Source organism: Brassica oleracea, chromosome C7 (genome assembly GCF_000695525.1).
Source record: "Brassica oleracea var. oleracea cultivar TO1000 chromosome C7, BOL, whole genome shotgun sequence".
NCBI lineage: Eukaryota > Viridiplantae > Streptophyta > Magnoliopsida > Brassicales > Brassicaceae > Brassica > Brassica oleracea.
Genome location: NC_027754.1, coordinates 19,185,802 through 19,194,505, shown reverse-complemented (window position 1 = coordinate 19,194,505; position 8,704 = coordinate 19,185,802). Strand labels below are relative to the sequence as shown.

The window sequence follows — 8,704 nt, the reverse complement described above, 5'->3', positions numbered from 1 at the left end:
TATATATAATATAATAACTTGAATGGTGATTCTAGATTCTGGTTTTTGGTTTTTGATTTTTTTAAATTTTTTGATTTATTAATACTTAACTTGTTAAATTTTAAAAATTAATCCTATTATTGGTATTATTTATTAAAATGATATTTATTTTAGTAATTTTAAGTTTGTTAAAAAAGAAATTAACTTATAAGTGAAGTTCTTGAAAATAGTAAATAACTTTGAAATTAAATAAATAACTAATCAAACTTTAGAGAAACTAAAATATATGTTACTTATCTAAGAAGCTCCAGGCATACCAAAACCTAACATATACAAATCTAGAGGCATACCTCTATATCTTTTAATTATATTTCAAACTAACTTACAATATTTTAGTTAAGGTCAGAAATATTTTAAGTGGTTTATGAGATTTTTTCTAGTTTCACAAAAATTTAATAAGTTAAGTATTAATAAATCAAAAATTAAAAAAAAATAAAAACCAAAAAAACAGAATCTAGTATCACCATTCAAGTTACTATATTAATATTTATTGGTTTATAATTGGATTAATTTTAAAAAATATTTTTTTAAAAAAAAATTTGAAATGTTATTTTTATATTTTTTGAATTTTTATATTTTTTTGAATTTTTCAAAAAAAAAAATTCTTTCAAAATTTCAATGTATTTTATTTTTTATTTAAAAAAAAACCAACACGTCATCATAAAATGAACAGTACACCTCATTGAAAGTTTGTTATGATAAAAATGTCACTTTCAAAGTTTAAAATGCTAGTAAAAAACGTTCAGTATTTAAAGTGCTAGAATATGACACCCTCGGGGTTTAAAACGCGATTTTCCCTTTTTAAAAGTCAAGTGGAGTCTTTTGGGACCCACATGAAACTAAATCGTTGGATGCTATCTATTCACGTGGCAAGATCTCAAGTGCTAAAGAATCCGAATCAACTGATTTTTACACGTAAAAGCCCCAAAAAAGCATACATCTTTTGCACTTGAACAAACTTTTTACTGGGAGAACGTGTGTCGTCTCTCTTCCCTCTCAGCAGATCACTCCGTTGACTCTGTACCAGACGTAAAAAAAGATCGAAACATTCGGAGCCAGCCATGAGCTCGGTTTTGCAGGTACGGTAAAAAAATAGATTCCTTTTTTTTTTCTTCTTCTCTGAGGATCATTGAGGGAGCTAATTAATCTGGGTGTTTTTTCTTCTTATAGGGTTTAACGAAGTCACTCGCCATGACTTTCGTGTCGGAGATTGGCGACAAGACGTTTTTCGCTGCAGCTGTAAGTGTTACATCTTTCGCTTTATGTGATTTGGACGGTTTAAGGTTGAAGAAGGTCATTGGCTTTTCTGTTAAAATACCAAATCTTTGTCGGATTTGCATGTTCCTGATTGGAAACTAGTGTTTTTCTTGTTTAGAATCTGCTACTGTCTACTTGAGAGAGAGTATATGTACTTCTGTTCTTTTATCATGTTTTTGTAAGATTTATCTCTTTTTTTTTTGTTGCTTAATCAGATTCTGGCGATGCGTTATCCGAGGAGACTTGTGTTGGCTGGTTGTGTATCGGCTCTAATTGTAAGCTTTCTTTGACTCATTTTTGACTAAGCGATATTTTGGAAGCGAGGGAGGGTCTTATGCTAATTCTTTTAGGTCATGACTATCCTCTCTGCTACTGTTGGATGGGCTGCTCCTAATCTGGTATGTCTTTTTTTTTTTTTAACATTTGAACTCAGATTTTAGTTTGATGGAAAGTTTCAGTTTTTTTTTTATTTAACTAAATGGTGACAGTTCAACCCTCGTTGCTTGCAGATCCCTCGCAAATGGACGCATCACATAACAACATTGTTGTTTTTTGGTTTTGGGTTATGGTCTTTATGGGATGGTTTTAAACAAGGAGGAGGAGGGTAATAATCATTCTTCATCAAGTTTTCAGGGTGAAAATTGAGGTTTGTTTGACTCTACTTTGTTGGCAGGGGCTCAGAAGAATTAGCTGAAGTTGAAGCAGAACTGGTCTGTTTTGTCTTTCTTCCCGCTCCTTGTCACGTTTTAGATTAATCTTTTTGACTTTATGATGTGTGTGTGTTTATCATAGGATTCTGATTTGAAGGCTAATGGCAAAGCTACAAAAGACAAAGTATGGAACTAAAATCACAGACTGCGTGTGGGAATTGAATGTGCAATGTTGTTTTTCACAACGCCGTTTCTTTGTTCATTGTAGGTTGAAGATGAAAACAAAAAGCAGAAAAGGCCGTTCCTCACACAGTTCTTCTCTCCAATTTTTCTCAAGGTAAACTACAAATCCTCTCAGAATCTGCTCTCATAGGCAACAGCTACCTTCCTGAAACTAGTTTCATGTTTCCCCTCTCGTCTTGCAGGCATTTTCAATTAATTTCTTTGGTGAATTTGGTGACAAGAGTCAGGTTAGCTCTCGCTTAGTTGATTGATTCAGTCTAAATGTTTCACATGCTCGCCATAACTCCTTTTTTCTTCTCTAGCTTGCTACAATTGGTTTAGCCGCAGATGAAAATCCGTTTGGGGTGATCCTTGGTGGAGTTTTGTAAGTTTCACTATAAACCTGCTTTCAATTGTTTCCTGTCTCTGCATCAAAATACTATATGGTTGCTGACTGATGTGTTTCTACTACACAGCGCACAACTGTTGTGCACCACTGCTGCTGTGATTGGCGGAAAAAGCTTAGCGTCTCAGATATCGGAACGAATAGTAAACATCTCTCTCCTTGTCACATTCACATTTGAGATATAAATTTTAAAACTCGGGTCTTGAAAATGTTGTTGTTGTTGCAGGTTGCTCTTTCTGGTGGAATGCTTTTCATTATCTTTGGCATCCAGTCGTTTCTTACTTCTGTAGAGACCTAATGCTTCCCCAAACCTTTCTTTCTGGTATAAATGCGAAATCCTAATATATTCATCAGTCATTTAGACAATGATCTTCTGTCTTACTCTATCTTACTCTACTGGTTTTTTTGAAAATGCAGGTTTTGTAGGGAGAGCTGAAGATCTTCATTGATGAAGAACGTTACCTATCCATAGTTTCTTAGATATTTAATACGAGATGTTTACAAAAGTTATTACAAATCTAATCTGAACTATTTTCTCCCGTGAAAAAAAAAATTAAACTTGGCTGAAGCAGCCCCATCTAAGTATCTAACATCAGTAATGTTTTAGTTAATCTGTGGTTTTTTAGTTATTTACGAGTGGTTCTTATATGTGAATGCGTACGAAGAGAAATCTATATGATATAATCATATAAGTAACAGTATGCGAGAGTATTTGATTCAATGCGGTGAAAATAAATATTACCAAAAAAATAAATATTAACAGTATGTGGCAGCTGTTGTTGTTGGTAATTTGGGATTTGCGGCTTAAACACAACCATATCATGGGAGGAAACAATCACAGTCAAACAAACGATTCTATAACTCCCAATAATCCTTCTACTATCTACACACATGCTTACTTGCAAAACTTGCTCTAGATCAATTTTAAACTCCAATTCTAAACTATTCTAACAACTCTTACCAACTCTCTTAACAACCATAACAACTGAACTTGTTCTACTACTCAACTCTTCTTTTGCTTCTTCTTGTCGTGTTGGTTCTCATTTCTTATCTTCATTTGTTTTTTTGTGGTTTACTTTTCTTCTATACGAATTTCCTCCTTTTTTTTTGCAGGTATAATCAAGGAATCAGCTACGGTATCTCAACAATGTTATGCCCACTAAGATAACATAGATCCATGAAACTGATGCAAAGGAAGCAAGCGTATTAATCCTTTTATTTTTAATATGTTTGCCTGTATGAGCAGTTGAGCCTGGAGAATTAGGAGTGAGTTAATTGGATAACTCCCAGTCTCCCAGTATGATATGGTGATTCACTGTGTTGAATGTGCACGCGCTTTGGTGTAAGGTTTGTATGCAAGTGGCTCTTCGATAGCGTGAAAAGTCAGAAGAGGAAACGCGGCTTCCAAGAAGATTCTCTCTTTTTTCCATTTGGTGCGTTTCTCCCTCCCTACTCGCATAGAATATTCCTCCAACCTTGTATGAAAATAAAATAAATTTAGTTTTTTTTTGCTGGTTTTCTTCGCGTTGAAAATGTAAACTATTGTTAGTAATAAATATCTTGTTAATTAATAAAATTCAGTAAAGATGCATTTAGTTTCTGTATAATTGTGCTTAATTGCTTTTTTTCCGTGGTCCCCCATACAATATTTTAGTTGCTTTAAAACTTTTATTCCCTCTATTTCTAAATATATATATATAAGATGTTTAAAATAGTTTTTATGTTCCACTATGTAGGATGTTTTCATATTTTTTGTAGCTTTAAGTTTAATAGTTCTATTTTGTAATTGGTTGAATAGTTTTTAATTTAAAATTTTAATAATACTTTTTAGATAAAAAGTAACTTTCTTAGTAAATGTGTTTTATCTAAAAAAATCTTATATTTAGGAACAGAGGATTATACTCAAGATTTTTTCTATAAAATTGAAAAAGAAAACAAAACTGGAAATTTGATCACCCAGTTTGTGTGTGAAACACAATGGCCAACGTAACAGAATCAGTATATTCTTCTACCCTCGTTTTGTTTTTATAAATCCGGTTTTTCTATTAAAAATGGTGAGAGATTTATTCAAAATAAAAAGTGATGAATGACTAATGAGTCGTCGTTCTTATCTCAACGTCACGACTCACATGAATGCTAACGTCATTGTGACAAGAATGAATCCCCATAATACCCGAATATTCTCTTCTATAACCAAAACCCATCATCTTCGCATTTTTTTGGTCAACCCATCATCTTCGCATATTTACGATTTTATTATTTTTATCTTAAAAATCGCAAATATTAAGAAAACGCTTTTTAAAATAAAAAAGATTCCGTTTAGGTACGCGACGGCCTGACCTCGAACCCTAATGTTTTCACACATCAATTCTAATCTCTCTCCTCTTAAAGTTGCCAACTTGAACAACAAGTTTATTTTTTCCCTTCTCTTCTCTATTTAGATCAAAAGACTCTTCTCTTTCAGGCGTCTTCCTCTTTTCATCTCTCTTTGATTTATGGTCTCTAATCCAAACTGGTCTGATAATCGAAGTTGCTGTCTAAGATCTCTGTACGACTATGGCTAAGAAAGGAGACAACATGGACTATACCTTGAAAAAGAAGAGACGTGAAGAATACATAGAAGCACTTGAAGAAGAACAAAAGAAGATCCAAGTTTTCAAGCGTGAGCTTCCCCTATGTTTATCGCTTGTTACACAAGGTAATACTTATACATATAACATATATATTTCAGATCTTCTATTATTTTCTCAGGTTTCTAAATTGTTGTTTGTTTACTTAAAAGCGATCGAGTCGTACCGGAAGGAGTTATCGGAATTTTCCAGGTCAGAACACATTCAATCAGAAGGTTCTGAGCGGACTACAAGTGAATTTGAAGGCAGAGACGGTTGCATTGCCTTGTCTGAGGAGTTTGTGCCGATCAAATCTTGTGAACGTGTTAAAGACGATGAAGCTGAAAATAACGTTGATAAGAAGAAATCTGAATGGCTTCAGTTATGGAACCAGTCTCCTGATCCTCAGCCCATAGAGGTAAATTAGTCAAACCATTTGGTAGTTTCAAACTTTTCTCAAGAACCTGAAACTTGATTGTGTGTAATGTTTGAATCACAATAGGACCAGACAACAACGGTGGTGGCGGCGGAGGTAAACGAAAACTGCGGTGCGTTTCAACCGTTTCAAAAAGGAAAGCTCGCCTATTCTCAACCGTTGAAAGCAATCACTCCAACGCCGACGGCGTCGAGTTCAACGGCGGAAACAGGCGGAAATAAAAAAGAGATGGAGCAGCAGAAACAATTACAGATGCATCGGAAGCAAAGGCGTTGCTGGTCGTCGGAATTACACCGGAGATTCCTTCACGCGCTTCAGCGGCTTGGAGGATCACATGGTAATTAAGATTAAAATCTTTTTATTTTACAGTATAATATTTAATTAAACCGCCGGTTTGTTTAATGTAATTTTTGCCAAATGTGTAGCTGCTACGCCTAAGCAGATTAGAGATCTCATGCAAGTCGATGGTCTAACCAATGACGAAGTTAAAAGCCACTTACAGGTACATAATAATAATTATTTTACGTTAACCATAATAGTTTTGATGCTGAGCCGTAGGCCTGGGCATTTTAACCTGGACCCGAAGACCCGAACCGGAACCGACCCAAAAATATCCGATCCGGAACCGGACCGAAAATTTACAAGTACCTTTTGGGTCTAAATTTTTTTTACCCGAAAGAACCGGAACCGAAAAGGAACTGACCCGAATAGACCCGGACCCGAAAAGAACCGACCCGAATAGATCCGACCTGATAAGAACCGATTTGTACCCGACTTAAAAACATGTATATCTAAAACTATGATGTTTTTGTGTTCTATTTTATATATATTATTTTATGATTTAGTTGAAATATCTTTTGTTAGCAATATTTGTTATTATTTTTTAACATTTTTCAAGTAATATAAAACTTTAAAATGTAAAATTTAGAGTTTTAAAATGTTTTATTTTAATTATTAATAGTTTCAGTTAAGTTGTTTTGTAAAATTTTAGATATATATGACAAATATTCAACTAAAGTTGATGGAATTGGGTATATCATGTCATTTTCAGATCCTAAATACCCGAACCCGACCCGGACCCGATATGGACCCGAAAAATTACGGGTATTTTATGGGTATTTTAATTATAGACCCGAACCGACCTGGATCCGAGAAGAACCGACCCGAACCCGAACCGAAAATTTCTAAGTACCTATTGGATCTAAATATTTAAGACCCGAAAAGATCCGGACCCGAAAGGAACCGGCCCGAACCCGATCCGAAGACCCGAACGCCCAGGCCTACTGAGCCGTTTAGTTAATAATCAAGATCTGATATGAACATTAATAACCTCGAATCTCAATAATCATGCATGGTTTATTGAATCCGTTAATTTTTCTTTTACAGAAATATAGATTGCACACAAGAAGACCTGCTACTCCGACATTGACCAACGGCTGCGAAAGTCCACAACAACAGCAGTTAATTGTTGTTGAAGGCATTTGGGTGCCGTCAAAAGATGGAGTGAATAACAGAGTTTACGCTCCTGTGGCAGTACAACCGCCACCACGTTCTTCACCGTCCGAACCAAGAAGCATCCAACGTTGCAAACCGCCTACAGCATCTTCTTCTACACACCCATCACACCTTCTTCCTCTGTCATGATTAGTTTAAACTCATACGGAAATTCATTTCTTTTGTAAACCAAGAAAGTTCCTTCAATGTTTTAAGTTTTGAATAAACTCTAGAATAAGAATTTTGAGTTTATAATAGTGTTTTGATTCGTGAATAAATTTCTAGATGTATGTCAAGCAAATGATAATTAGTAAACTTTAAAACACATCAACATCAGATTAAATGTAAAAACATAAGTTGCCAAAGAAAGAAAATCTAAAAACATAAACATGATATAGGTTCAAATGTAAAACATGGAGTGGAGAATTGCGTACAAAGTTTTTGAGACTTTTTGGTCAATGTTGGTAAGTGTTACTATATTATTATATGGCCTTTATATAATGGTTTTCGACGTAACAAAGCGTGAATCATTCATTTTGTTCATAAAAAATAATTGACCATACGACCATTTAAGACATTTAAGAGGAAAAGCATAAGGCGGTGATTATTAAAACAATAATAACATGACCTACCTAGATTCTTAATGCACAAATAATCAATAAGTAAATAACTTGGGGTTGTATGCTAGAAATTTACAAAATTCGATTTTTGGTTTGTAGTATTCAATTAGAGGTGTGTGGTCCTGGTGGCCGAATATTCTGGTATATTGAAAAAGAAGCATATATTTTGTTTGGCATTCTTCTTGCAACTGATTAAATATAATCACGAGAAAAAGGATCCTTTACAGTTTACGAAACGCACAAGCTTTAAGAAATGATGTTGGTGCTGTCCAAAGTATATTCCCTGCCATTTGTTTTTCGAAGTTTAGATATTCTCTACCATTTCAAGTTATCTTCTTGTGAAAGAAAACAAAACAAAAAGTTATTGGTATCACCCTTAAAAGCGAATCATGAAATTAAACACCGAATCTCTTGTTTTACTTAGGCGTTGATTGGTAGCACTTGCGTAATCGCGTAATGGCGGAAAAACGTGATTCCACAAAAAATTTACCAATCAAGAAAATATATGGAATGCAAAGTAAAACGCCATTCCACAGATGTTGAGTTTTTGCTTAATTTTTTTCAAGTAAACTTGCAATAAGTGAATAAGTGTGTTTTCTCACTTATTTGCTGAAACTTTTGAAAATTAATTATCTCTCTACCTCAGTTCCATAAAAGCATTTGTATACAACCACCAACAATTACCTTTGCATGAGAATGGATGGTTATGTAAATTTTCATCCTAGTAAGGAGGGTAAAAAGAGATTAGTTACCGAGTTTTATCAAAGGACTGGTAAAAATTATAATTACAACAAAATCAAAAACCATTATGACTATGAACGGAAACGCTATACCGTTTATATGCGATTAAAAAACCGTACCGGAGTTACAATCAAAGAGGACACTGGTGAGATCGACATGCCAGAGGAATGGTGGCAAGAACGTAGAAGCAATTCCACAAGAAAACTATCCAATCACACTAGATTTTTGTT

At 34.2% G+C, this 8,704-nt stretch overlaps 2 protein-coding genes across 2 annotated transcripts; both read left to right on the top strand.

Annotated features, from left to right (window-relative positions):
• Positions 1 to 959: 959 nt before the first annotated feature.
• On the top strand, positions 960 to 3,205 carry LOC106304137 (GDT1-like protein 4). Its single transcript, XM_013740537.1, has 13 exons — positions 960 to 1,118; positions 1,210 to 1,278; positions 1,512 to 1,571; positions 1,647 to 1,694; positions 1,806 to 1,900; positions 1,970 to 2,006; positions 2,089 to 2,130; positions 2,215 to 2,283; positions 2,372 to 2,416; positions 2,492 to 2,553; positions 2,645 to 2,717; positions 2,801 to 2,896; positions 2,992 to 3,205. The coding sequence occupies exons 1-12, from the start codon at positions 1,101 to 1,103 to the stop codon at positions 2,870 to 2,872; spliced, it is 690 nt and encodes a 229-aa protein (XP_013595991.1). The 5' UTR covers positions 960 to 1,100; the 3' UTR covers positions 2,873 to 2,896; positions 2,992 to 3,205.
• A 1,702-nt stretch (positions 3,206 to 4,907) lies between these two features.
• Positions 4,908 to 7,365, top strand: LOC106303881. Its single transcript, XM_013740231.1, has 5 exons — positions 4,908 to 5,272; positions 5,357 to 5,601; positions 5,686 to 5,956; positions 6,045 to 6,121; positions 7,006 to 7,365. The coding sequence occupies exons 1-5, from the start codon at positions 5,131 to 5,133 to the stop codon at positions 7,261 to 7,263; spliced, it is 993 nt and encodes a 330-aa protein (XP_013595685.1). The 5' UTR covers positions 4,908 to 5,130; the 3' UTR covers positions 7,264 to 7,365.
• The last annotated feature ends 1,339 nt before the right edge of the window (positions 7,366 to 8,704 follow it).

Coding starts and splice junctions, on each gene's coding strand:
- LOC106303881 (XM_013740231.1), top strand. CDS start 5,131: ATGGCTAAGAAAGGAGACAACATGGACTATACCTTGAAAAAGAAGAGA. Junction 5,273..5,356: donor TTTATCGCTTGTTACACAAG/GTAATACTTATA, acceptor TTTACTTAAAAG/CGATCGAGTCGTACCGGAAG. Junction 5,957..6,044: donor GCGGCTTGGAGGATCACATG/GTAATTAAGATT, acceptor CCAAATGTGTAG/CTGCTACGCCTAAGCAGATT.
- LOC106304137 (XM_013740537.1), top strand. Junction 1,901..1,969: donor TTTAAACAAGGAGGAGGAGG/GTAATAATCATT, acceptor CTTTGTTGGCAG/GGGCTCAGAAGAATTAGCTG. Junction 2,554..2,644: donor GTGATCCTTGGTGGAGTTTT/GTAAGTTTCACT, acceptor TCTACTACACAG/CGCACAACTGTTGTGCACCA.